This window comes from Rhinolophus sinicus, linkage group LG01, assembly GCF_036562045.2.
Source record: "Rhinolophus sinicus isolate RSC01 linkage group LG01, ASM3656204v1, whole genome shotgun sequence".
NCBI lineage: Eukaryota > Metazoa > Chordata > Mammalia > Chiroptera > Rhinolophidae > Rhinolophus > Rhinolophus sinicus.
In genome coordinates, this window is record NC_133751.1 from 183,336,296 (window position 1) to 183,364,242 (window position 27,947).

Genomic DNA, 27,947 nt, shown 5'->3' on the forward strand with positions numbered 1-27,947 from the left:
AAAATTTCCTGCTTTCTTTGCAGTCCCTGGAGCTGGTTGCATTCAGATATTTACAGCAAAATAGAAATAAACTATAGGTCACACCATAGGAAAGGAAGAGACAGGTGTGTGCAGACTGAACACGGAAGCCATACTCAAATCGAAGGCAGTGCTCAAAGGCGAGTCTGCATCTGTCAACCAAGGGCCTGCCTCGCTAAGGAAGGTTTAACAGCCAGGTAACATCATGGGCCTGCACTGCCTCTTTCCACCAAGGAGCTCAAGGGCTGTGTGGTGTTGGATGTAGAGCTCTACACTGTCCCGGACACCCGGATGTTGACGGCAGAGATTCATGGTGCATAGGAGGACTTAGGCCTAGCAGAAAATCCCGCTGCCTAGAGGCCTCCAAGGTAGGCAGGCGGAACACTCATTGCTCTCAACAGTGCCAAAGTCATGGCATAGTTTTCAACAGGGACTTACGGATGGGTCATCAGGGAGAGGTGGCGGTGACTAGAGATGGGGTGAAAAACAGAAAAGTTGACCTCAGAAACCCTCAGTGATGCTTTATGGCTAGATATTTATTAATATATATTACATAACATACATTATATCTACATATATAATATATGTGTTAAATATTATATGTATATATTATATATAATATGTAATATGTATATGTTATGTATAATATGTATACATGTAATGTATTATAATATATGTATATATATTATAATACATTTCATATATATATGTATATATATATATATATATATATATACACATTTTTATTTTACATAGTATTATAGTTCATGTCCTATAACCTCTCAGGCATGGTCAAGACATGTTGATTTTCTTTTCCTGGTTGGGACGGGGACATGTAGATAATAACCAAACTGGGATGTTGGATAGCAGCCAATTTAATTGGCAGATGCCCCCACCCCTCTCCCAGAGGTGCAAATCAGAAAATCTGTGAAGTGCTGCTGATTTCAGATTGTCTTACTGAAAATAAACCAAAGGTCTCAAGAATCAATTGGCAAGTGTTGGATTACGTTCAGAATTCAGCAAGACACCAAATGGATTATCCAAACCACTTTATGCCCTGAATCGTTTTTTAAACTTGGTTTACAGAGATACATCTGAAGAAATCTTTATGTTCAACATAGCATCATATATATATTTATACTTTTTTCTATCCCCACTTCTTAAGAAAACAAGGGTCATCTTAAACATATTTCTGGTTTTCCTTTGGTTGATAAAGCAATCATATTAGCAAGTTTCTTTTAAAATGAACATAAATGTACACCATCTATGACATCCAGCTTTTAAAGCAGATGTTATAATTTGATCATGACATTTGATATATGCCTACCTGGGTGTACCACACGCTGACAATCCACTGAGTTTTCTCAGCATTTATGGGCATCTCACTGCGAAGTTACAGCCTGAAAATTTTTGGCCTTGAGATTTGACTTGAGAGTCAGTGGCTTTCAGAACTTGAATTCTCCCAATTTAACAAAGACCCATTTGTTACTTGTGACATAGCTTCCACTCTAACATCTGTCCTGGGTGTTGTGCAGGCATTGGAGTCAGCAGGGAAGGCTGGTAGACTTTAGTGTCTATCTGCAAGCCTATTATCGACTTTATTTTCCTGAAGGAGAAACCAAAGTATCTAAGGTTTATTGATTTGCCTATAGTGATTCAGTGAGTCGGCAGGGAATAGGGAATAAAACCAATTTCCTGGCATCACTTCCCGTGCACATAACCCCTTACCTTGCAATGCCCAGACTGGAAGCCAAGAATCCATCTCAGAGAATTTGATCAGAAAACATATGAAGGGTGATTCTGAAACCACAGAAGCATTGAGAAAGTCATAAAGATGTATAATATATGATAGCATTTACCAGCTATAAATAGGGAGATACATGGAGAAAAATAGAGACCTTGTAAATCCATTGGGTCAGGAGAAATAGAGAGTGCTTAATATTTCATTAAAAATGGATTTTCATAAATTGCACTTTGATGTCTTTGGGTGAAAGACAATATGTAAGGACTAAGGTGTTATTTATTACTCTTTGTTATTAATAATTTGAACTGTCGTTGAACCAAAACATCAACAAGGTAGACTCTCCCTCTGAGTGGGACACTCACCGTGTATTCTGGGCACCATTTAAAGTACATAAAAACCCACAGCACTTGTCCACAAAAGCACTTAGGTTGTAAGGGACAATGGGTAACTAAAACGCCCTGTTATAAAGTGGACACTCTTGGGGCAGTTCTAGATTGGAAACTCTTGCAAAGAAAGGCTTAGAATCTAGGGGACAGAAAAGACCTTACAAATTAACTCAAACAATCCACTCATTTAATAGAGGAGGAAATTGGGGCCCAGGGGAAGTAGATATTTGCCCACATTTTTGAGCTAATTAACAGCAGAGTCTGTCTCCTGACTCCTAGTTCAGTGGTGTTTGGGTTTTGTTTTGTTTTTTCCTACTGTGCCACACTCAGAGTGAAAGGTGTATAAATAGTTTAATAAAGTAAGATGGTATTCTTTCAGCAAAGGGTCCAAAGAGCAGAGGGCAGATATGAGCCCAAGGTCAAAAGCAAATAAGGAACCAAGAAGGGACTGGGCTCAGAAACATGAAGGGTAATTTGAGACCACATTGAAAGAGCCTTCATTTGGTTCCAGAGGTGGGAGAAGGTGAGCAAAAGAGGAATTGGCAGAATGAAGTTCAATTTGAGCAGCCAGGTTGATGGCCTAGGGCAGATAAACTGAGTGCATGCCTCCCTTCCTGACTGATGTCACTGTACACAGAGACCTGGAGGGCTGCCCAAAAGTCTGTGACCATGTGCATCCATGGGAAGACCAACCCTCTCCACAGACATGTACACACGGCTGTGCTCCCACATGCAGCCACATGCAGCCACACACACACATACACACCAACCTCCCAAGGGCAGTCCAAAGACACAGAAAAAGTTTCTTGGTATTATCTGCCAAGTCTGAGAAATGGAGGGGTCAGATAAGATAAAATTAGATATTAAAAACACATAAGACGTGCTGTGTTTCTAAACAGTACCAGCATGGTGTGGGTGCTGTGGATTACAGCTATATTAAAGTTCAAATCCACTCAGCACTCCAATTATGTAATCACTTGGCAAATCAAGCTCCACCCAGCCCCATTCTTTAGCATCTCTTCATTTAGACCACAGACAGTCACGGTCACTATCCTCAGGGAGCTGGCCGGTGGTGGCTCCCCCACTGCTCATCGCACCCATCCAAAATAAGCAAGGTGCTGCAGTTGCTTCTTCCTTACCAAAACAAAATGAAAAACAAACACAAAGCCTCTGCCTGATGCTTGATTCTAGGAGAACTGATTAATCTCCTTCTCTAAATGGATTCATCCCTTTCGTTGGAGTTGCAGAGCATTTTATAAGTACCCAGGAAGCTGAGGAATGGTCATGGCAAGTCCTGGGCCTTCCTGGGCCCTGTTCCCTCCTTCCGGTCACCCCTCTCCGAGATTAAGCTCACAGAGCCTTGGGCACCTCTCTCCATAGGCCTTCTCCCAGGTGTACAGCTCTCACCCTCTTTCCATATGTTTCCTTGGCCCTTCTCCTCCCCTCACTTTGTCTTCTCCCCCCTCTTTATCCTCAGTCACTATGCAGAAAGTGGCCAAATTGAACCTGGGAGAGATGAGTGGTCCAGCAGTCCTGCTTCTGGGCTCCCTGTGGTCAGTAAGGCAGTAGAGGAGGAAACTGACAGCCTTCGGACCAGGGCAGGAGGCTCCCCAGATTTCAGTGGGGTTAGCAAGGAGAACAAAAGATGTGAACAGATTATGGTGGACTGGTGAAAACCTGTTTCCTCCTTTCCTTTCCTCTGTCTTAAGCAAGCTCCTTCTCATTTGGTTGCAGAAGGTGTGATATCTTTTGCCGTCTGCCTTCCCCATCAGTGGTGTGCTGTTTATTAAATGGCTCTAACTTTGGACTTTCGCAAGTGGGAAATATGGCAAGGTCAAAGTTGCCAAGTGGCAGAGCTCCTAGTTAACAGTTTCTGGAGAAGAAAGGAACATGTTGTCCATTAGCTCTGAGCTTCCGTGGTACTCTTGGCTATTACCCAGAGCATTCTAAGTGGGAATGATAACATACTGGGAACACATCAGTGAACAGCAGCTCTACATCTATTCAACCCCTGCTCGGAGACCTTAAGGGGCTCCATGACTCCTCGCCACTGACATAAATGATGCAAATGTATTGAGAGATGAGAGTCAACCTAGGAAACCACAGCCTAAAGCCTGAAAACATGGCAAGGGCCTTGGACCCAGACAGACATCTCTGAGCCTCAGTTTCCTCATCAATAAAGTAGAAATAATAATACTTAACCTCAAGGATGTTGTGGACATAATTGTCTTTACAGAGTTTCTGTCTCAAAGGTATTCATATTTAATTATATTATACCAGTTTCCCATTCCTCTTGTCTCAGCCTTGTCAATGCTCAACCACCTGGCATGTTTTAGGTATCATGAGCTGAAGAAGCATCTAGTCCCCCTACCCAGGAGAAATTGCTAGTTGTTACAGAGTCAGCTGTGAGTACATTTATAATCACTTGGTTGTTATGGCTATGGCAGATACGATTTAGTGGTTGCTTAGTTGGTCTTTCCCTCCTTTCTTATCCAAGAAAACCAACGAAACTCACATATACTTGCTCCAGCTACTTTTCTTTTTTTTTTTAATGGAGAGTACAGAAAAGCATAAGGTCCATATGGCAGTTATTGATTTGGGCCATCTGGTAAGCTAGGACTTGCTCCCACCATGTTGGATTAGAAGCTATTCGAAAAGCCTTTCCTCCCATAAGAGATGCATTGGTCAGATGGGGACAGGGATGGATTTCATTACAGGACGGGGAGTACAGTGAGAGGAAGCCAGAGCAGGACTCCAAGGGGACTGTCTGCAACCCTAACCCTACAACAAAGACCAGAGAGAGCCAAGAATGTGTTGATTGACACAGGGGCACTGAGGGTAGACGGTGCCCCCACTCTCTCACCCATTCGTGGCACAGAGAGACCTCTAAGTAACTAACAAAAACAATTTGAAAGAACTTTATAATTATAAAATACTCTGCAAATATTACTATATGCCTGCAACATGAGGAAGAGGGAGAGGTCAGTCAAGTTCAAGCTAGTGAGTGAGGTCCTCTAGCCCTAAAAGATGACATTTCCGCTACATTTTTAAAGGATATTCTACTTTTTTCCCCCTCTCTCTCTCTTAGCTTCTCAAGTATTTTCCTTTTCAAGGCGCCTTCCTCTACTTGCTCTCAGCCCAGAGGCAAAATTTTCTTTGCCTCCAGTTTTTGTGAAGACCATTTATTGTTTTCAAGTTAGAGCTGTGTGAGAAATTAGATTTTTTTTTCACGGTGCTTCTAAAAAAGCCCCCAAACAACAAACTCACGGATTATTTTTAAACTTGAGGGAAATAAAATTCTGCACAACTTTCCCACCGCCTTGAAAGGCTACACGAGTGGCTCAATTACAAATAGGGGTTTTAATAACGTGTTTTACGTCTTATGTTACAGGTATTCCAAGCCAACAATGATGCAACAGAGGTGGTTTTGAACAAGCTGCATACGCCACTGTTGACGAGGTTCGTCAGGGTCCGCCCTCAGACCTGGCACTCGGGCATCGCCCTCCGGCTGGAGCTCTTTGGCTGCCGGGTCACAGGTGAGATGGGGCTCCCGTGAGGTTGGGTTGTGTCCTGGGCTCTGCTCCCTCTTTCAGGTCTCTGCAAACAGCATGATTGCACCACGTGACGTTTCCAGAAGGATCGGTTCAAGGACTCACATCCTAGCAGAGTTCGTCTTTTCATTCATTTATTCAGTATATATTTATTAAATGTCTACTACTTCTACTAGCTAATATTTTTTTAATGCTAACTATGTGCCAGGGAAACCAAGACTTAGAGACTTAGGTCCCCCAGCCACTAAGTGGTAGAGTCAGGGTTTGAATCTAGGCAGTTTGAATTCAGAGCCCAGCTCTCAGATGACACTTTCTGCTGCCTCAACTAGGGGCCAAGAGCTATGCAAGGCGCTATGGATACAGTGATGAGCACAGCAGACCCAGCTCTGTGGGGGCATCTGGACAAATTGAGAAGACATAGTAATAAACAGACAAACCCATAAGTACATGTAAAATCAAAACTAAGATAAAGAATATTTTAGGGGATTTGACCCAGTCCTGGAGGTCAGGGACGACTTTCTTGAGGAGGTAGTGACAGATGACGGCAGAGGGCACATAGGCATCACGTGGTAAAGAGGGGCGGGTAAGGGCACCAGACAGCGATCACAGCTTGCTCATTGGCATTGGGCCAAGAGAGACCAAAACAGAAAGTGACGGGGTAGGCATGGAATGTGAGCTGAGACCCCAGAAGTGCAATATGGAGGACAGATTGGGGGGACCAGAGTGGGAGTTGGGATAGCATGAGGAGGCTAGTGCAGTGGTATGGATGAGAGAAGATGGCGGCTGGACCAGTCCCGGCTGTTAATAAACTATCTGAACCCTTCATCTTGTGGACTCAGCCCAGAGCAAGCAAGTTGCTTCTTTGGCTTGGAAGGGTCTTCAGTGTACATCTGTCTACCTTACTGTCGCCCAGCTCTAATAGCTCTGAGAGGGACTATTCCATGGTGGGACCTTGTTTTAAGCTTCTGGCTAAAACACCTCACATGTGTATGGTCTCTCCATTTTTCACATCCCTTCTTTGGACACCATCTTTTCTACTGTCTCTAACAACCCTATGAGGTGAATGGGGCAGAAAACCAAGACTCAAAGAGGATAAAGAGCTTGCCCAAAGTCACCCAACCAGGAGGTGGCAGAGCCAGGAACTGAACCCATGTGTTCTGAATACAAATTCTCTGCTCTTGTCACCTTTTCACAATTCTCGGCTTCCCTCTTATGGGAGTGGTTCATCCTAACCCCACCTGTCCCTTTCATGTTACTCTTCCAGGCCAGCACAAGCTAACCAGCCAGGACTTAATTAAGACTTCTTTTCTAGAAAATTGAAAAGAGAACCAGTGGATTTGAAGAATTGGGACCACCTGGAGGGTTGTTTTGATCTTTAACTCAGTTTACAAGTATTTAATTCACACTGACTGTAGACACTGCCTTGCCAGACACCATTTATTCATGCATTCTCCACTCACTCATTTGCTCCACAAACTTACTGAAGGCCTGCAGTGTGCCAGGCCCCATGCTGGGAGTTGGGGCTAGACTAGTGAGCAAAGCAGATGGGGTCTCTGACATCATGGAATTTTCAGGCTAGTGGGCAAGACAGATAATAAACAAAGACAGGCACTGGATAATTATAAACTGAGATGTATGTCTGGAGGAAAAGAACAGAGTACTCTGACCTAGAGTGACTGAGGAGACCTAATTGACTGTTGATTGAAAGTTCAGGAACAGCCTTCTGAGGGTTTGACTCTCAAGCTTGGGGTGGGGTAGTGCGTAAAGGTTAGTCTGGTGGTGACTGAGGGGAAGAGCATTTGGGGGAGCAGGAACAGCATGTGGGAAGAACAGAAGGCAGTTAAGAGCTGTAATAACACTGTGGAAGTAAAGACCTGAACCCAGGAAGGTTTCCTTCCAGATGGGAAAACAATCACCCAGGAAACAATGCTCTCTTATGCTCCCTGCCCCAGGAGGGTCAGTGGTGACTGGTACCACTGACAAGGATATGAGTCCTTGGCTAACAGCCTGAGATGCTAGACAGGCCAGGCCTTGTGCTGTGAACTTTTATATAGTAACTAACGGAATCCTTGCAACAACCCCTAAGAGGTAAGTACTGCTATGAGTCCTCAACCTGGGGAAACTGAGGCACAGAGTAATTCCATCATTTTCCCAAGGTCATACAGCTAGTATGTAGCATAGCAAACATGAACCCAGGCAGCCTCGCTCCCAGTGCTGACTTAGAGTTTAATAATTGGATTCTTTTACAGCTCCCTACTGATGGGGGGGTGGTCCCAGTTATTTGGGTGTGAGCCCTGACTTCTTGTATTTTCCTCCTCTCTCTGCAGACGCCCCCTGCTCGAACATGCTGGGGATGCTTTCCGGCCTCCTCGCCGACTCTCAGATCTCGGCCTCCTCCACTCGAGAGTACCTCTGGAGCCCCAGTGCCGCCCGCCTGGTCAGCAGCCGCTCAGGCTGGTTCCCTAGGATCCCTCAGGCCCAACCGGGAGAGGAGTGGCTTCAGGTGGACCTGGGAGTTCCCAAGACAGTGAAAGGCGTCATCATCCAGGGGGCCCGAGGAGGAGACAGCATCACTGCGGTGGAAGCCAGGGCATTTGTGCGCAAGTTCAAAGTCTCCTACAGTCTAAACGGCAAGGACTGGGAATACATCCAGGACCCCAGGACCCAGCAGCCGAAGGTAGGCCGTTCCCGTTGGACCTTACCCTAAACAGAGAGGTTAAGTTGGGGGTGCTTATTTTCCACCTAGGCAGTCATTCACCAAACTCTTGTAATCCCATAAAACAAATGTTAATTAGCAGATTACTTTGTGCCAAGCACTGTGCTAAATGCCTTATTTTAATCCTTATTATCATTTTAATCCTCACAACATTTCTAGAAGGTAGACCCTTTTGTCACTCCCATTTTCGAGATGACACACTGAGGCGGGATGTCATGCCGAGGGCCACACAGTGTGGCCTGTGGTAGAGCCAGGTCCCATAATTTTGACTCCAGAACCCAAACGCCTGACCACTGCTTAACTTCTATGAAGTTTGATGCCCTTTCTACTCTCTTTCAGACAAAGTTTCCTCAGAATTGGCCAGACATCCAAAGAAGATGTGGTTTTTGGAGGCTAGACTATAGAAACCAGGGATTTTCTTCCAAAAATATCTGTGTTTTTCTGAAAGTTGCTACCATTCTTTGTAGTTTCCTAGTCGTGACTCTTGGATATTTCCCGCCTCTCCTCCTGAGGTTGTGGAAAAGCGAGAGAAACTTGCTCCAGGCCACAAGTGCAGGCCAGTGCATGCACATCTTCACTCAGAGGAGTGAAGGTCAGCCTTCCACAGGGCACAGAGGCGCCCCAGGAAGGGGAGAGGACATCGTACCTCTGTCCCTCTCCAGGTGAATTTCCCAGTTAGCTGGGCGTTCCGATCCTCATTTCTAAGTTACCCCTCATTTTCCTCAGAAGTACAGGGCCCCTAGTAAGGAAGGGCGTATCACATGTCTCTGTTTAGCCCCTCGACTGAGCAAATGTTTTCATTCTTAACGCAGAGGCAAAGGCTGGGTTGGAGGTTTTGCAATGCTGATGTCAACTCCCAGCTTACAATTCCAGAGGCTTGGAAAGGCTCAGGGCTTGGTAACCAGAACCTTCAGTGGAAGGAGAAGTTGAACCACAGGCTTCCCCAGGGAGAGCTGACCCTGGCTCTTCTTAACCCTTCTGGGGGCCTGGGAAAGGAGATGATGGAGCCAGGGTCAGAGCCTGCCCTCCCTGTGACAGCGCCTCCCTTTTGGAATCGTGGACCCTGGGCATTCATTCTGCAAAATGGAATGGTCCTGCAGCATTCGTGAATGCTAATCAGCCACAGCCCCTAGCTGTCCCCACACCCACATTCTCCTAAATCAGTGGCTCCCAGGTGTGCTCTGGGTTGGCTTCCCCACCTTGCTTCAACCAGGGCAGCCCCCCTGTGATCAGTTTTATGTATTGGGGCTCTAGGCAAGTTTTCTTTGGACGGAATTACCTCCGCTAAGCAAAGGTTTGGGGAACGCAGTCTGAGACTATCAGTGTGTGACCAGAGGGCGTGGTTGTTGACCTAGAGAAGGGGGTGGTCACTTTGCCTTCAGGCTCTCAGTGAACTTGGAATGATCAGTCGACTGGGACTTTCTGAATCTAGACTTTCGAGCATTAGAAAAAGAACTAGATTAGAACTTTTTCTAAGACACTGTGGGCTTCAAAACAGGCAAGGTAAACTTAACTCGCTTCTCTTCTCTCTAGCTAGCTCCAGCTTAAGACTCATTTGGAGCCTAATTCTTTTCCAAGCCCTCAGTTTCAGTTTCAGGATAGAAGAGAGGCCTGGCAATTGCCACTTTCATCTGCTCCCTATTTTCCTTGTTTGTGGCTCTGTAATCACCTTCCAACTGAATAAGAACTTTGGTCTGAGAATGGCGCTCCCATGGATTGTAATGTCCAGCCATCATGAATCACTGTGACACTGCCTTCTGGTTGGATGTGAGGGTGGGGAGGAGAAGGGGGAGGAAAGAGAAGAAGGGGGTGACGGAGGAGGGGTCTCCCACAAGAAAGGCTGAGCGGCCTGTCTCCCCTGCAGCTCTTTGAAGGGAATATGCACTACGACACCCCTGACATCCGAAGGTTCGATCCCGTCCTGGCACAGTACGTGCGGGTGTATCCCGAGAGGTGGTCACCAGCGGGAATTGGGATGCGGCTGGAGGTGCTTGGCTGTGACTGGACAGGTAAGGCCCTGGCTTCCCAAGATGCCCTGGGAGAAGAAGGTCAGGCCGTAGCATGGATGCAGGCAGAGGGGACACCCATTTGCCCACCCTGGGCCCTGTCATGTTCTCCTGTCTCAAACCACAGGCCCCGCAGCCTCTAGTCTTGGGACAATTTCTCAAGGATTGTGCTTTGTCCTTTTTAAAGGATTATTTCAGCTCTCCAACCCAAGCCTCTCAAAAACAAATCGTAACCACATACCACCCACCCAAATTCAATTAGACCCTGACTCTTCAGACCAAGGAGCTGTGGCTGTTGATTTAGGGAAGAAAAAAAAAGAAATCCTCACGATAAAGTAATCGGTTTATGTCTGAATCTGGCCTCCAGATGTCAGTGGCTAAGAGACTTCATTTTCGTTTCGAAGCCACATCTGTAAAAGGCATTTATTTGCTCAGGAGGGACCCTGTTGCTGGTGAGCTGATGGGAACAGGATTTCATCCCACTGTGTGGCAGGAGGAGTCTTGCTCATGCCTGCCTTTGCCAGGTGGCCCAGGTTCAAGCTGCACCTCTAATTGTCCTTAACAAGGAAAAGCTCCTCTGAGCATGCCCACCTTTTGTTTCCAGGGAAGCACCCTGTTCTGAGTCAGGCCCCCCTTTCCTCTATGCACCAGCCCTCCTTCCTCAGCAGCGCTGGCACTTGATCTCCCCCGGAGCTCACTCGCTGCCTGCCAAAAGGAGCTCAGGGCAGCCACACGAGCCCAGTGCCAGCAGGAGCAGCAGCAGGCTGAGCCTTCCTCCCCTCCCCACCAGGGCCCCAGGTATCTCCCTTTTCCTGTCTGTGCTGTACCTGTCACCAGCTCCCCCAGCAGAGTATGGTGAAGGATTAATAAGGGCATGTCAGAAAAGTGCTTTTGGCTCCCAGGGAGAAAAGTGCTGCCTGAGCACCAGCTACGATGGCAAAGAGGTGGAGTCCCGTTGAGACACATAGGCAGCAATCGGGCCCAAATTAGCCTCTCTCACCTTTGGACTGAAAGCAGCCCCAATGAACACATTCAGTGGGGCGATACTTTACTCCCCAATAGGTAGGAGTCAGGCCATGTTTCCCTGGAGCCTGCTGAATGTGCGTCACCTGTCTACTTGCAGGTGCTAAAAACTGTCCCTCCAACAGTGATACAAGATGGCTTCATTTATGGCCTCCTTAGCGTCAGAGGGTTAGAGATACAGGGGACATGGGAGTTTCTATGCCAGTGGCTTTGAAACACTTTGAACCATCATCTATAGAAATTTAAAGTAAATGTCTATCACGACCCACTTGACTTGTAAGCACACCTGTGTGCACGTGTACACACACACATAAGAACACACACGTGTGTGCCTATGGGGAATAGTGTATCCCTAAGTGCCTGGACTCCGGGGACAGATTGCCAAGCACAAGTCCTGACTCTGCTGACCGCTGGTGGTATAACCTCAGACAACTTACTTAGCCTCTCAACATCACAGTTACCTTAGCTGAAGAATGGGGATGATAATGGTATAGCTACACCCCCTAGGGTTGCTATGAGGATTCAATAAAATAACAAAGATAAAGTACTTAAAACTGCAACCTGGCCCGTAATAAACCTGTTAGTATATGTAAACGTAACTGAAACAAAAGGTTCCCAATGCAGTGCTCATCCTTACCAGGTGAGTGCATTCTGAAATAGTACCGTCTGTGTTTTTAAAATAGTCAAGACCCATTACATTGATTCTACAACCTACTAATGAGTATGACATACAGTTTGAAAAAAATCACAGATCCAAGCAAATGCCTCTTTCAAAGACAGGGACACTGAGTCCCAGAGAGAGGAGGCCACTTGCCAGAGGTCACTCAGCTAGCTGGAGGCTGACTCACATTTCCCTGGTCTCCGCTGCCCCTCTGTGCCGTGCCTCTCCCAGGCTGACCCTGTTTTATGACTGACCGGACAATTGCAAATGGCCTTTTCACTCTTGCCCCAAATCACACTGGCCATGGTCAGCAACAGGTTTCTCATTTCAAAGTCCTGCCTGGCAATTCCTTGGAAGATCCGAGTTAGAGTTTGTTACCCTCTGCCCAGCCTCCTTCCCTTTGAAGTCTAGGACATCTGGTTTCAATTGCGGGGAGCGCTGCAGTTTAATGGGCAGTTACCTCGGAGCGCCCAGAACAAACACAGTGGACACAGAGGCCGGCTGCTGTTTCCTCACTGTCAGTCACACACCCAGCCCTCCTGTGGCCTCGCTAGCCCCTGGTGCCCCTGGATCCACCAACCCGCTAACCCATTTTGCTATCTAATATTTCCAGACACTGCTCTCATAGACCGTGTGGCTTTCTTGCTTTTCACATGTCCATTTCTGCGACTCCTCCTTGATTCACTTCTTCATTCCTACCCTAAAAGGATACCAGGAAAAATCATGGGCTGGGCAGAGTTGCTGCAGCTAAATAATTTGACAGAGCTGCTTCACCTGTTAGTCAGTTTGTGTTTCAAATGATTGCTTCTTGCCTTGCTGCCCAGAGTTTGCTTTACAATTGAGTTTGAGATTCTGTGACACAGTGACAAATTTGAACTTACAAATTGGGACGCTTTGAGGTTATTTGCTATTTACTATGAGCAAGAGGCAGACACAGCAAAGGGAAGTCCGCAAGGTGATGTGCGTAGTATTTAATAGCAGAAAGATGGGAAGTCGACCGTGAAAAAGCTATTCAGTGTATTTAGTGATTTCCTTCAGCTCCTGGTTTTATTCAATGGTATCCTGAAGGGGCCTGACAAAGAGGCCTAATCACTCACAATAGTGCAAAGGAACATGTATAGAAATGGGAGGAACAATGCACGGGCTTATTTGGGGAGTCTCATTGGAGTGCAGCTCTGGGACGAAGACCCCACCCCCACAGTGCATGGACTTGAATACCAGTTACCAGACTCCTTTTTGCCCCACCCAGGGGCCTGACTCACATCTTCATTCATTTCATAAATGGTTGCTGAATGAATGACTGGCATAAGTAAACAAACAAGTGAATGGATGGGTGAAGGAATCAGTTGGGTCAGAACTGACTGCCTCCAGCCAGGTTTGGCCCAGGATTTGTTGCATGCTGCTTGTTATACTATTTTGAATAAGTTGCCAACATTGACAAGTCTGGAGGGTTTCCATCGGGATTTCTAAAGTCATGTGGTGAAATTTTTTTTTGCAAGATCTGGCCACATGGGGCGACCTCCCCCCACCACCCTGGGTCCTCAATCTGCTGGAGTCACTCATGGTGGCCTCCTTTCAATCAGGCTTGCAAGAGGGGTCTGTCACCTTCTGTCCCACACTTTACTCCCTTCCCAACCCCCAATCAGCCATCCTCGGGTATAGTAACTGTGTGCATCCAGGAAGCATTTAAATTTGCCACACCCTGACCTAAAGGCACAGCCCCAAATTGTTTCCACCAAGTGGAGTCTGAGTCTCTTTGAATCCATATTCCTTTCTATTCGTTTTGCACAGACGCGGAACAACAGTGTCTGGGGTCACACCTCCCAAGCGTCTGGCTTTGCTTATGGCTTTGGCGATTGTGCTTTTGATTATCTTATTATAGGTGGGCCTTCTAAATCGCATTAGCTTTGGTTCAAAAAGTTGTGACTCAGAGAAGGCTGAAAAGAGAAAGTCTGTTCCACGTGAAAGCAGGGGTGAGCTGAGAAGGCACGTCAGCTGCCACCCAAGAGGCAGTGCACAGATAAGCATTTTCCACATCATTAAGCTCACGAGTTTTTCTCAAACTGTTTTTGATGGGCAAAGTTTATTTTGTGTGTGTGCATCCCCCACACTTCTGTCTTAAACGGAATACACAGAGCATGGTGTAGTTAGTGCTGCCGTGGGGTCAGCATCATTCATGTCCATGACTGCCTTTCTGGCCCTTCTGTCGGCCCCAGGGCCTCTGCTGTGCTGTAAAGAGCATGGCTTTGGGTCTGGGCTTGTGTCAGGGCTGTTTCTGCAGCTTGGAACCATTCTTGTTCAACTCAGTCTAAGTTCCTGGCTTGACTGATGCACACAGAGGTGACTTCAGAGGGGGTGTGTGTGTGTTCATCTTCATTTTCCTTTCTTTTTCCTTATTTAATAACCCCACACTTAGAGAGGAAACTTAGTTTTTGGCGTCTTCCTCCTGCTGGTTTCAATGCAGGCTGCTGCATGCAGCATTCACGTCCCTTCCTTTTCTTTTACGCAGATACAAAGCCCACAGTAGAGACGCTGGGACCCACCATGAAGAGTGAAGAGACCACCACCCCATATCCCACTGACGAGGAGACCACGGAGTGTGGGGAGAACTGCAGCTTTGAGGATGGTGAGAATTGGGAGTCAAAGTCGTATTTCACCCAGGGTGGCACAAGTGCCAACCAGCTGGAATAGAGGCTGGCCTGTGGCTGGAACAGGGATTTGGGGGGTCCTCTGGGTCAGAGGTCAGGGAGGTGTTGGGTACTCAGGGGCTTGGGGCAGTGGCCATTTACAACCAATGTAGAAGTATTCAGATATTGGGACAACCAGTACAGCCCCACAGACATGAACCCTCTGGTCATCAGCTGAGATAAGTGTCCATTTAAAGAGGACTCCTCCTTCGAGAAGTCTCCTTCTGTAGCCCTCACTTCAAATCTTAGAATCCACAGCCTTGATCCCTTTTCCTACTATACGGTGTCTTCAGGGTACAGTCAGGTAAAGACCTGTAGGTGACATGGCCCGTGGAGCACAATGGTTGGGTTAACTCAGCAGTTAACCATTCCTTAATCACATTTCCCCCTGCCTTTCACCACCGCTGATTGAGAACATGTTATAATTATGACTCCATAAGAGAGCGCATCCGTCCTCCGTGAGGTGAGTGAAGGTCAGTGACAAAGGCAGAAATGTGAAAAGGCACTTGAACCATTCCTGCACAACTCAGGGCCTCCTCTTTTTGGGTCAGTCTCCTCACATGGGAAATCTGTATTACTTCCATCTCTCATCTTCTAAACATAGCCTAGTTAGTTAAAAACAACAATTGGCAGAACCCAAAAGCACGTCACATTTTAAATCATACTGCTAAGTTTACCGAGTATGAGGACATTCCTAACAAACCACAAATTTTGGAACACCTGGCATTTTTGGCTAGAATTTAATGCTTGACAATTTACAGTAAATTACTGATCCTTATTCAATGTTCATTTAAATAAAATGAGGGAAGATTGGTGAAGAGACTTGGGAAGTGGAGACATAAAGATGTAGCACCGACTCCATAGGTAGATGGTGGACTCTTTCGAACCCGCACATTCAGCCATCTCACAGTCTGAGGAACTGCACTAATGCAGTGAGCAACTTCCCCACCCCCACCCCCCCAAAAAATGGCTGCGAAGAAGAATGGGAGGGAAGCCAAAAATAAATGTTGAAGTCGTGTGACTGAAAAATGATAATTTAATGCATATGCTTTTAGGAATGTGCTTTTGTATATTGTGTGGGTGGAGGGACCCTGTTGGTCAGGGTTAGTTGAATACAGAATTCCGACATTTTAATGAACTTGTTTTTGTTTTACAAAGAGGAGAAAGAGACTGGGAGAATCTTCCGAGACATGTTTAAGATAGTTTGAGAGCCAAACGTGGAAGGCATAGGGAGTTAATATAGGGTATTGGATTAGCAGCGTTAGCTTGGTGGAGGGCAGGAGGAAGCCAGTCCAAAGGAAAATTTAAGGGTTTTGCTGCAAATGTTCAGAAGTTTAATATAATTTTCCCGTTTGTAGTGGTTTGTTTTATTTGAGGTTTCTTTGGTGGTTCCTCCCTTCACTTCTTTTTACGAAAGATCTCTTTGTGGAATCTGGTTCCTGAGATATAGTATGCATGTAAACATTAGAGAGGAATTATGGTATATTGAATTACTCCATATTTTTGAACGGAAAAATGGAAATTCAGAAATTGTCGGGAGAAGAGGCTGGTGAGGGCTAAGGGCTGACTTTTCCAAGCCACAGGTTGATGCTTCTGTAATAGATTCCATGTGTTTCTTCTCGATTCAAGCTGACTTTGGCCATGGGTGGGCAAACATTAAATATTCCCTCGTGGGAAGGGGAGGGACAAACAGCCTGGTGACACTCTGCCTCTGAGACCATCAGTGCCTTTCCCCTCAGAGGTGAGCCCTCCTCACCCCCATCATGTGAGCAATTTGTTTCCACCAAGTCGGTTGTTCCCTTTAGACTTTCTAACCCTCATTCTAGGCCTTTCTCATGCAAATTCCTCCCTGGGAACCCCAAGAAGGGAAGTGAGAAGGCTGGAGACCTCACTTCCTCTCTGCCACCAGCATTAGCCAGCAATTTTCTGCTGTCTCCACAGCCACTGCCAGCAAATTTCCAAATTTGGGTTCCCATTTCCTCTCTTTACCCCACCTTCACACCCACTGCCACCTAATCACATGTTTGGCACCAGCTCATACTGAGTTTTAGAGCTGAGTGGAACCAAAAAAGAAATGCCTTGGGTTCAGTCTTCTAGTTCAGGCAGGTGAACACCTGAGCAGACAGGACAAGCGACTGTGTGGTCGGGTTTTAGATTTCCACAAGGAACACATTCTCTGGGCCTTCAGGTGCTCAGCAACATGTGGAATTATTTTTCCTCCTGGTCAGCACTGAGCTGGGCACCTGGCTGGTCTGGGCCCCTCACTCTGCCCTAACATGCCAAATCTCCCACCTGGCCGTGCCTCCCCCTGTGGATGCCGAAATGACCTGGTCTTCTGAAATGAGAGACATATCACAAGTTGGTGAAGGGTGGCAAACCAGCCTTGCTTGTTTCTGAGGCCACTTTCTCCTCCCTGGCCAGCACCTCCCTGGCATTTCAGCCTCTCTGGATGCTAATGGACTGCCCCATCACTTCTGAGAGCCAGGTTGGCAGGAGCCAGCCTTCCACAGAGACACTGGGGAGACACTCTTCTCTAGCATTTAGGGAACAGTGATTTTCACATTTGTCTGCTTTCCGAGGTGGACAGAAGAGGCTGATTAGAGCCTGAAGCCATTTGGTGGCCTCATTTATAATTGCTTACTATGGGAACCACTGGCAGACTTGGCTTTCATGCCTGGGAAGGATGAGACCAAAGTCTGACCCGAGAGCCAGCAATCGCCAAGATGAGTTAAATGAATAAGCAAACAGAGCCACTTCTTTCTCTGCTCTGCACTCAGGCTTTGCCAGCCATTGAAATAGCACCACGGTGGCCGTTCTCTGAATCCATTTCATTTGCTTTCCTCTGGGTTATTTTTTCCCCCTTTTTAGACAAAGATTTGCAGCTCCCTTCAGGATTCAACTGCAACTTTGATTTCCTGGAGGAGCCCTGCGGTTGGATGTACGACCATGCCAAGTGGCTTAGAAGCACCTGGGCCAGCAGCTCCAGCCCAAATGACCGGACATTTCCAGGTAAGCCCGCGGTGAATGAAGAGCCGAAAGAGTTAAGGCTAGCCTGCTCCATGTTTTTCAGCTCCAGAGTCCCTGACAGGCTTCATAACTTCCCACCACAGAGCAATCCTCTGCTCTTTGCCCACAAACCACCACAGTCTTTGCTCACAACGTCATTCCACAGAATGATGGGTTGGTGGTTCATACCCACTCTTGTGATTACAGTGCAAGAAGCTGGGAGGGAGCAAGAGAGACCAAGATAAAAGAAGAGGAAGAAAGAAAGAGCAATTGGGAGGTCCTAGGAGATGGGATGAGTCAATGTCCCCTTGTTCCCATAGCCAGCACTCACTGCCACCATCACAGAGCCTCTTGTCAACGGCAAACTGGGTATTGTTCCTAAAATGGCTCATTAGGAAACCACTGGCCTCAGAGTCTGACCGATCCTTCTCCTAGGTTATCATTGCTTCTGTAGCAAACCAACTCAAGGGCCTGAAATACTGCCACACCCATGGGTGTCTCACCATGCTGCCTGGCACTTGACCTCAAAGAGTGTTGCTGCCAGTCCTTGGAATATTGTTAAGCCACCCTTTTGCCTTCAGAAAGTCAGATTTCAGAAAGCTCTGTGGCACTGTTTATAGTGAGGGGCTGCCTTTAGCCCTTCTAAGCAGGCAGAAACAAGAGTTATCTACTGTCTCCACTGTTACATGCTTTTACAGGGGTATTCTGGTAAATATTTCACAATCAGCTCTCTGAGGATTTAAAAACAAACAAACACAAAAAAACAGCTTTATAATGTTGATCAGTTTCAGTGATGTAAATGCTCCTACTATGATTAAATTCAAGCTACCAACCATCGCTGGAGGTAGAGTTGGGAAGTGCAGTAATACTGCAGTGTATAGGTTTTTTTCCATCATACAGATGTAATAGATATAAATAACTTTGGCAGCATTGGTATTGGTAAAATGTATTAAAATAATTAGGAAGTGTTGAGTTTGGAGAATGTATTACCTTTAGTTTCTCCTATCATTTATTTCATTGTAACTTTATGTAATTTAATTTTTCATAATGCTTGCGCTTAACAACTGGCTTGCAAAATTCCAGATAATTTAGCAATATGCTCTCTCACAGGCATTGGCTGCAGCACTCCATGCATTAGCTTTCCATTTTCCTACACCCCCTGGGCTGGACCTTAGGTCCCCATAAGCATTTGAGAGGAAAGGGGTTAATTCTGAAAATTAGTCGATTAAATGTTGCCTGACTAGACAATCAAAGGGGAAAGGTGCCCTCTTTCTGCCGGGTTCCCCAGAGCTGCTCTGCTGCTCCTGTCCCCAGGGAATGGCGGTAGGACAGACACTAGGAGAGCACTGCGGGCCAGCCTCCTGACACAGCCTGCACTTGCTTTCCCAGAGGGTCACAGTGTCTGCTCCGGAGAAAAACATTTTCATATTTCAAGTGTTTATCTCTTCAGCATTTGAGTGCTCGCAGAGATTAATATCTGAAGATCACCACGGCCTCGGGCAACAGGAGAGAACACTTACCCTCGTCCCAGCCTTAATCACCCTCCCTCCTCTCATTCACTGCAGTAATGTTTAATTAATATAATGAGCCTCCTGCACGTTGGAAAAAGAAAATACTTATTTTTATAACCCAGCCTGGATTTTTCATTTTATTTCCTCTCCTTTGAGACTTGGCCCAATTAATTGGTTGTTTTCCCCACCCCCACTTTTTATCTGAAAATAAAAATTTGTAGGGCCTGTGTATGTGTATGTATGCATAGTGTGTGTATGTGTGTATTTCTGGGTTATGTGTGTATGTATGTGTTTTTGGATGTGTTTCTTTCTCAAAGTGTTTGGGGTTTTTTGTGTGTGTGTATGTGCTTTATGTGTTTTTATGTGTAGATGTGTATATATTTGTAAATATGTATATGCATGTGTTTGTGTGCATGTGTTTTATGTGTGAATCTCTGTGTGTTTGTGTTAGTGTGTGTCTCAATTTGTGTTTGAGTGTGTTTGTAGTTTACATGCTTGGGTGTATATATAAGGGGAAAGCTTGGCAGAGGCCCTTTGAATAAAGGGATGAAGATGATACAGCATGGGGAGATTTCCTGGCTCTTATTCAGCATCCATCTTCAAGTTCTTTCTAATAATTCAGCCTCCTCCCTTGCACTCTTCTGAGAAGATTTTCTCAAAGACTGTCTGAGGCCAGCCCTGTCCAGGCTACAAGGCCACCAATTAGCAAGTGACAGAGAGCTTCGGTTCCTCTCCATTTGTCTCTGGCCATCACTTCTGTCCCTTTGCCCGTTCACCTCCGTCTCCCCCTCGTCCAGCCCTCGCCCTCACCTGAAGGCCTTGTCCGCTGACCCTGGCTACCGGCTGGGAATTGTAACCTTCTCCTCCTCCCAGTTGATTCATTAGGCCCTGCGGTTTGGGAGGGCTTTTCAGAGCAAGCTCGCAATGCGGGCAGAATTCCAACCTTTGACTGGCTGGATGGGGACAGAAAGAAAATTAAGGCCATAAGGAACTGCTAGATCTAATGGTGTTTCTCCCCTAAGATACTGAGAAGGAAAATAGTTCGTTTCTTCTTTCAGAGGAATCCATGAAGTTTGGAAAAATGGCACTTGTAACTGGCTTCCAGAAAACAAAATCATAATATTGTTTTCAGAACCCTTCCCTCTACCCTCTGATGATTTAAAAAATGATTTGCTGTATTTCCCATATTCCTCCTTACAAAACTCGATACTGGGCTTTAAGTAGGAGAGGATAGAAAGCCCTTTCTGTTCAGGGTGGTCCTTTCTTCTTCTTCTTCAAAAAAAGAAAAAAATGGGGCCCGAGGGGAGCAGTTGGGAGAAAGGAAACAGCTGTGCTTGGTTAGGGGCAGGGCAAATGCTAATGGGATCAGAGTCCCTGGACCTTCCAAGTCAAACCTGAAAGCCGCTGTGTCACCCACACGTCACCATTTCACAAAGAGGAGACCACTCCACTCTTCAAGAGAAGTGTGCCATATGTTTTATCTTCCCTATTAGATTGGTAAACAAAAGTAATTACATTTAAGAAAGGAGGTGTCTCAGTCAAGTGCAAAAGGAGTAGAGATAGAAGAGAAGGGAAGAAAGAAAAAGGGAACTAGCCATGTTGAAATATCATACACAGGCTATTTGGTTAGAAGTGTCTGTGGGATCAACTTACATTCCTTAGATGTTTTCTGATTTAGTTCTTTTCTCATGTTTTGTTTTTCTCTCGATTTGTTTTTTTCTTTTTCCTTTTAAGTAAGCAATTAGTTCTGTTCTTTTGGCTAGCAGTAATGGTTGCTTAAGGCTGACAAGACACCCACTGGTTTCATTCCACTGTTTTTGTTTTTCAAGATAGTCTTTCAAGGCACTCAGAATTTCTTTTTTTAGCTCTTGGCTTGTGGCTCAGAAGCCTGGAGTGTGTTCCTACCCACCCCTGGGGAACCTGTTCCCAATTCACTGACCCCTGGTGGTTGCAAAGGAGCCCGTCCCATGTTCTCTGAGAAGCCTCTTGGCCGTTTCTCTGTAACTACAGGGACACAGAAAGTGTCTCCCCTAGTGGGAGTTTTGAGGAAAATCCGATTTAAGTCTTGAAAGAATAAGACAAAAAGCCCTTGCGATGGCCCTTTGTGTCTAGACTTGTACTGTTTTAAAATGGTACCCACTAGCCACGTGTGGCTATATTAATTTTAATTAATTAAAATTAAGTCCAACTATCAACGTCAATTCCTCCCTCACACTAGCCGCATTTCAAGAGCTCAGTAGCCACCCTCCATGGGAAAGCGTAGGTATAGCCCGTGTCCATCATCACAGAGCGTTGTCTTGCTCAGCGCTGCACCAGCACCAGCAGGCCTCAGCATGAGCGCCTCCTATGAGCTTCTAACCAGGCCCTTGCTGATGCTGTTGCTCTTCAGTTTGGTGGAAAGCAAGAAGCAAGTAGTTAGGGGGATGTGCCTTCTCTACGACCTCTTGATGGGAGTGTTCAATGGCTAATGTTTTGGTCATTGTATCATTTTACCTCAGTGCACAACCATAGTAAAGTAAGCAAGTAACATAGCACTGGTTAGTGTAGGAACTACTTCAGTCGATCAATAAGAGCCTCCTAACTGATTACTAAGTACTACAAGTAATAGTAGTAATTGTCTTTGTTGTTATTGTCGTTATTACGTATGGTCAAGAATGAGACAAGAAGACTAGAGATACAGGGTACTCCGCCAGGGCAGCTTCAGAATCCTCCCGTGTGTGTGGGCTCCATAAATGTGTGCTCCTGTATACATTTGTTGACCTCATGAAGGATGATTACAGTATTACGTCATTTCAATAATTTTAAATCATGGAAGTGATAGAAGGAAAACAGGCAAAGCCTGTTTGGAGTAGTATGCCATTGTGGAAGGACAGAGCTTTGACTGCCCAGCATTTATCTGTTTGTTGGATTGAGCCTTTACTCTGGGTTCAAAGGCAAACTTAAGTGGGAGTAAATTAAGAACACAGTGTCCTGAAATATTTGCATTTTGCAAATGGTGGTCATCCCATCAAAGGTAAGGGGTAGGCATGGGCCTATTTTGATACAATCGGGCCATTGAATAAACTCCATTAGAATGGAGGACCAGAACTAGGGTTCACCGTGGTGTCGACATGCCTACGAGATGAAGTGTGGGTCGGTATGGTGGGTAGATGGTTGCAGAGAAATCAAAGGAAATAATTGATGAGTGGACTTGCTTATCATGGGCTTGATTTTTGTCAGAGAGCTACTGGTTGCTATGAATTCAAAAGCACCTCTCTGAATTCCAAAGACCTTCCCCGTAGAGGGGACCGATGGCAACAAACAATCCAGAGCCTGGATTGGCATGAACTTGAATTGCCGTCAGAAAGAGGTTGCTGTGGCTTGGCTGGGGCTCTGCAGCCACTGCACATACTGAGACAGGAACTTCTCAGGCTTAGTCCATGATAGATAATTAAAGACCAGGAACAGCTTGGCGCTTGGCTAAAAGAAAACCAATATTCAAGCAATAATTTTAACTGGAAAAAGAAAGCACAGAGGCCCTTCTTTAAGGGAAGTAGAAACACTTCTCTGACTTTGTAAAAATGACAGTGGTAGAGAGGAGTGTGATTGTTCCTTTTTTCTGAAAGTCATGATTGCTTGAGTTCCCAGCAGTGTATGGATTGATAATGAAGGGGCAGAGTGGTCCCAAGGCGGCCTCGATTGCAAAACCTTCATGAAAACTGACAAACCAAAACACAGCTACAGGTAGATTCCTGCAAAGACCAGGCCTGAAACCTCAAATTGTCCATAAAAGGCTCAATTGTAAACCTTGAGAATATCCTGCTGAGTTTATCCAAAGTCAATGTTTCCCTTAACTGGTTGTTAATTCGAGGACCTTAGCAGAGACAGACTGGTCTTGGGAGGCCAGCTGAGGGGCTGACTCATGTTTTAAGCATGACCTATACAAAGAGACTATATCTCCTGCAGTACTAAATATTCTTTCAGATGTTTGCTCTAGTAGGAGGGCAAGATGCTAGCCAGGAGATGTGTGTATTGGACAGATGGTGTGTTTGGCTTTGTGATAGCCAGGAGGATCAGACTGGTGATTTATGTCAGGGTTTGGTAAGGTGTGGACACAGTTGGTTCCATTGCTGTTGGGCCAAACACTCACATGTTCACAAAGCACTTACGCAGCTGAAGCCAGATGTGGCCGTAAATCGTCAGGTGAACTATCAGGAGACCCTTTTTAGAGACAGCAGCAGGTTAAAATGCCTGAATGACCCTGTCCTCTGCACTTCCTCTGTGCCCTTTGGAACTCCTGTTGTTCATTCCCAAGTGATTGTTTTCCCTGTATCATGGGCAACAACAGATGTTTTGAGTCAGGGACCCTCACAAAATGCCTCCCAAGTATGTCAGGTCTGGGAGGAGAGGGATTATGTCTCGGAGACATTATTTCTTCATTCTCTTTCAGCCACTGAACATATTTCCTTCCCATTGTCTTTCTGTTGGAAGCTATCCATTGCTGGCATCACTGCCATTAGCTATAAAAATAAGAAGACAGACTTCAGCAGGCAGGGCTGGTTCTTAGCTAGTCAATGGTCAGGGTTTGAGCAACCTCCTAACAGTCCACCGGGCTTTTCCTTGAAGTCCAAGTAAGTCATGACAGTCGCCCACCCATGCATGCCAACCCTTTGCTCTGTCAAGTAATCAACAGCCACTGTGTGCTAAACAATCCCTCTGTGTTTGGCAATAATGGGCCATAAATTGGGATGTCCCAGAAGAACAGACGTCACTTAGAGCACATGTGCTTGCAGTACATAAATGGGTGCCATGACTTAAAAGAACAGAAGCACTTAGTTGGGAGAAGGGTCAGTGGAGACCTACGACTATAACTAAAGCCCTAGAAAGTGGACATTTAAAGGAACAAGGGTTGTGTTTCCTGAGGCAGCGAAGACTAAAGGTCTTAATTCTTCACAAGTGACAATGTTTCTAAGGGAACGGAAATTGGCTGTGCTCCATCAGGAGTAGAAGGAGGACGTGTGTCTAAATGACAGCAGGAAAACTCAAAACTGAATTTAACAAGTCCCTGACAGTTAGGGTTGTGACCTAGAAAACACGTTGCCAACGTAGCCTATGGAAACTCCTTCTCTGGGAAATTTAAAGCATAGGGTGGACAGCTTCTTCTGAGGATGTTGTCAGCATCGTTCCTCTGGGCAGCAGGGATGGCCTCCTCTAAACCATCTCGTGAAGTCCTGTTCTCGTTCCAGGATCGTGAATTATTTTATTTCATCTACCACAGATAGACACTAGAGATATGTGGCGAGCAGTACATGATGCACAGCGTGGGGCTGGCTGTTTTCTGGGACTAGGATGACGGAACCGTCTTATTCCAGAACACATTCCAAAACATGTCTTCTTCCAGAAAGCATCTTTACTGTCGTCAGGCCAAACCTTACTATCCTTTGAGTCTTAGATTGGTCTTTCCAAGTTATTGGAGCTCTTCTCACCCTTCTTATTTTCTAAAAAAACAAAAAGGCACACACAGGAGGCAGTGTGTATAGCGATGATAGTAGTAATGAAGACCACAGCTTCTATTGAGCTCTTACTGGGTCCCTGTTACTGTGCAACACACTTTGCATGGCTCATTCCATTTTCTCCTCACAACCCTGTGCAATAATAATGTTATTACACCCATTTTACAGATGGAAAGCCTGAGGCTTTAAAAGAGTAGTGAGCATGAGGCCAGGATTCCAGCCCAGATGAGAGGCCATGCTCTGGCAATTTTATTCAGTCCGGTCAGGCTCATATCCCACTTCTGTCACTCTCTAGCTAGGGTCTCAAAAACATCACTTCAATCTTTTTTTTTTCTTTTTTTTAAATGAAGAAAATAATACTATTTCACAGGGAAGATTACACAAGAAAAGGCAGACAAAGCCTCCAGTGCAATATCTGGCACATAGTAGGTGCTCTGTTAACATCAGTTCACTTGCCCTTGCATTTCCACTCCCTGCTCCCTGGGCTTTTTCTGGTCTGAGCCATTCCTTCATGTTGTCCTGGTTCTAATCAGGCCTCGCTCAGTGATAGGCAGGGACGTTTTGCAGCTCAGCGTCCCTCTGACTGATGTCTACTGCTAATTCCTTAAATTTACATATCATCTTTCTTCCCTCGAGCTCATAGCACTTAACAGACAAGTGGGGCACAAATGATTTAACTAAGTGAAATTCAGAGGCCTGCTTGTCTTGAGATTCTGCAAACTAGTGGATTAGCTCAGATGTCAGCACTGAATTATGATCCTTCAGCTGCTCGTGCCTAGCACGCCACCAGCATTAACTCCCTGGTCTTCCAGTGGCCCTTTAAATCATGCATAGTGATTATCATCTTATTATAAGAGTAAGAGGAGCGAGGAGAAGAAAGGAGGGGAGAAAGGAGGAGACAAGCCCCTAGGAGAGGCAGCCTGTGAAACCTATGGCCTGATTGTGCCTGAAGTTTTAGCAACAGGACGGCTAAATAGAAAAGACCCAAATAACATCCAGCCAGCCCAGCTCTTCACACCTCCACACATTTTACTTACTAACTTCTAACCATGATGCTATGATTCCCCTGCCACTGGAGAATATAAATTCATACAAGTGACAGTGTTGCTGCCAAGCAATTTTCAGGCAGCAACTGGGTCTTATTTGTGAAACTGAAGGAAGAAGTCTGAATAATAAGTCTGAAATCTGGTTTGCTTTATATATAAGGTGGGCACAGTAAGGGCTTGGAAATTACTGGAGCGTGGGAGCATTTGGGGGTTTCTCACTGGTGGCTCGGTGGATGGGCGCTTCCACAGGTCACCTGTTGTCATTATTAGTTTACCTCACCTTTGAAAAGGCTGCTGGCTCAGGAGGGTAGGAGGGAATTGTTAAGAGATTTCATGAATCTGAGGCATTACCAGAGGCTAGCTGACTCCCCCTCTGCTCTTATTTCCAGTATATAGCTTTATGTCATTCTTTATCCATGTGTTTGTCATTTGGTCATTAATGGGAACAAAATTTTCTTAAATAGTGGCGTATATAGTGGCTGGGAAAAGAAGCAGTATTAAGTCTTAAAAGTGTAATAGTAGGACCTTGTCATCTATCTGGGGCGATTAGAAAGACATACACAAAACAGTTATAGTACAAGGCACTAGGTGACTGGTTACCTGCTGAAATGCATAAAAAATGGCCTCGAGTCTTTTTAAAAACAAAGTACAATCAGTGGTACAGTCAGTAAATGCTTGAGTTGCTGAAAGAAGAGAGGAATTAATGTTGAAATATGCCAGGATGGTTAGAAGAAGTAGCAAAAGAGGTGAGATAGGTGGATTGGTCAAGGAGGGAGGAATTACAGGTCAGAGGAGAAAAAGGAGTGGGGCCCAGTGGGAAAGCCGGCTTTCCTTGAGTGGAGTGTGATTGATTGCCTGGACTTGGGGCAGGTACCTCAGGCCCAGCTGAGCCAGGGAAGAGAACAGCCTACTGTCTGAAGGTGGGAACACCTAATGTCAAGTCCAAGTCTATAACTTAGTAGCGTCTCCACCTTGGACAAGTACCCTGAACCTTTCTGAGGCTCAGATTCTTCTTCCTGTGCAAGGTAAGATGAATAAGACCTAGCTCACGAGTATATAGCAAGGATTAAGTAAAATGATGCATATGAATGTGCTTTGTAACATGTATAGTATTATGCAAATACGACTTCTAATTATTATCATTAATGGTAGTAGTAATGAGAGCTGATAGGAGAAGTATAGGTGTAGAAGGTCGTTGAGTGTCTGATGGTGGCACCCGTGTCTCCTCCCTCAGCAGATCACTATCATTAAAATCCTCAGCTATAGATCGCTGCCTAGTTATCTGCATTGACTTTGGCCTTGAAGAAGGTCTCGTGTGGTGGGGTATTAGACAGATGTGGTTCTGGATGGTTACGGAGACGCAAACTGGAATCCCAACTATGCATCCTAAGCTGGTCTAATTTGAGTTCAGGGCAGGGAAGGGTAGCTTCTAGAGCAATAATCCCAGGGAATCTAACCGGAAGGAGCTTGGGGGAGCCAGGGAGGAGGGGAGGGAGGAGGGGAGGGAGGAGCTGTTTCTGGGCCACTGTCAGGAGGACAGTCGCAGGCTCAGCTCTCACCAGAAAGATGATGTCAAAGGAGGAAGAGCAGCAAACCAGTTGTTTCAGGGCGCTGGAGTCCTCGCCTACCTTTCCCTCACAAGCCCAGGATGATCACAGACCCTGCTGAGTAGGAAAGCTCTGTGCCCATATCTCAGATTAGCGTGAGCCTGACGTGTCTGAGGTGCTGGGGACGGGGCGCAAAAGTGCCCGTGTCAGCTTACAGATGTGTTCAGCTTAAGATGTTTCAGGGCCAAAAGGAGGCAGAGAGATTTTCTTCCAGAAATGCCACTTTACTGTCTGTACAAGTAGCCAGAACACTCCTGCACAAGTTGGATTTACAAGTGCAGGTTCCCCCACACCTGTGTCTGCAAGGCTGCGGTCTGCAAACAGGAACAGGATCTCGGTCTTCCGCACAGTGTCTGATGTATTGGAAAACTAATCAGCCAAAAGGCCCACTCTCCAAACATTTGGATGGGTGAAACCTGAATTTCCCAACGTGTATATATTCTCTACTAAACACATAGCCTTTGTTAATGATGATGCAGAGCCTGGTTTCACT

General features: G+C 45.8%; 1 protein-coding gene across 4 annotated transcripts in view; it reads left to right on the top strand.

Moving 5' to 3' along the window:
- NRP2 (neuropilin 2) overlaps positions 1-27,947 on the top strand; it is a 112,267-nt gene that overhangs the window by 51,922 nt on the left and 32,398 nt on the right. For all 4 annotated transcript variants that reach the window (XM_019726888.2, XM_019726887.2, XM_019726890.2 and 1 more), the window contains exons 8-12: positions 5,540-5,684; positions 8,027-8,376; positions 10,280-10,424; positions 14,615-14,731; positions 17,661-17,801. In XM_019726888.2, coding sequence (XP_019582447.2) covers positions 5,540-5,684; positions 8,027-8,376; positions 10,280-10,424; positions 14,615-14,731; positions 17,661-17,801 — 898 coding nt within the window. The remainder of the gene's footprint in view (positions 1-5,539; positions 5,685-8,026; positions 8,377-10,279; positions 10,425-14,614; positions 14,732-17,660; positions 17,802-27,947) is intronic.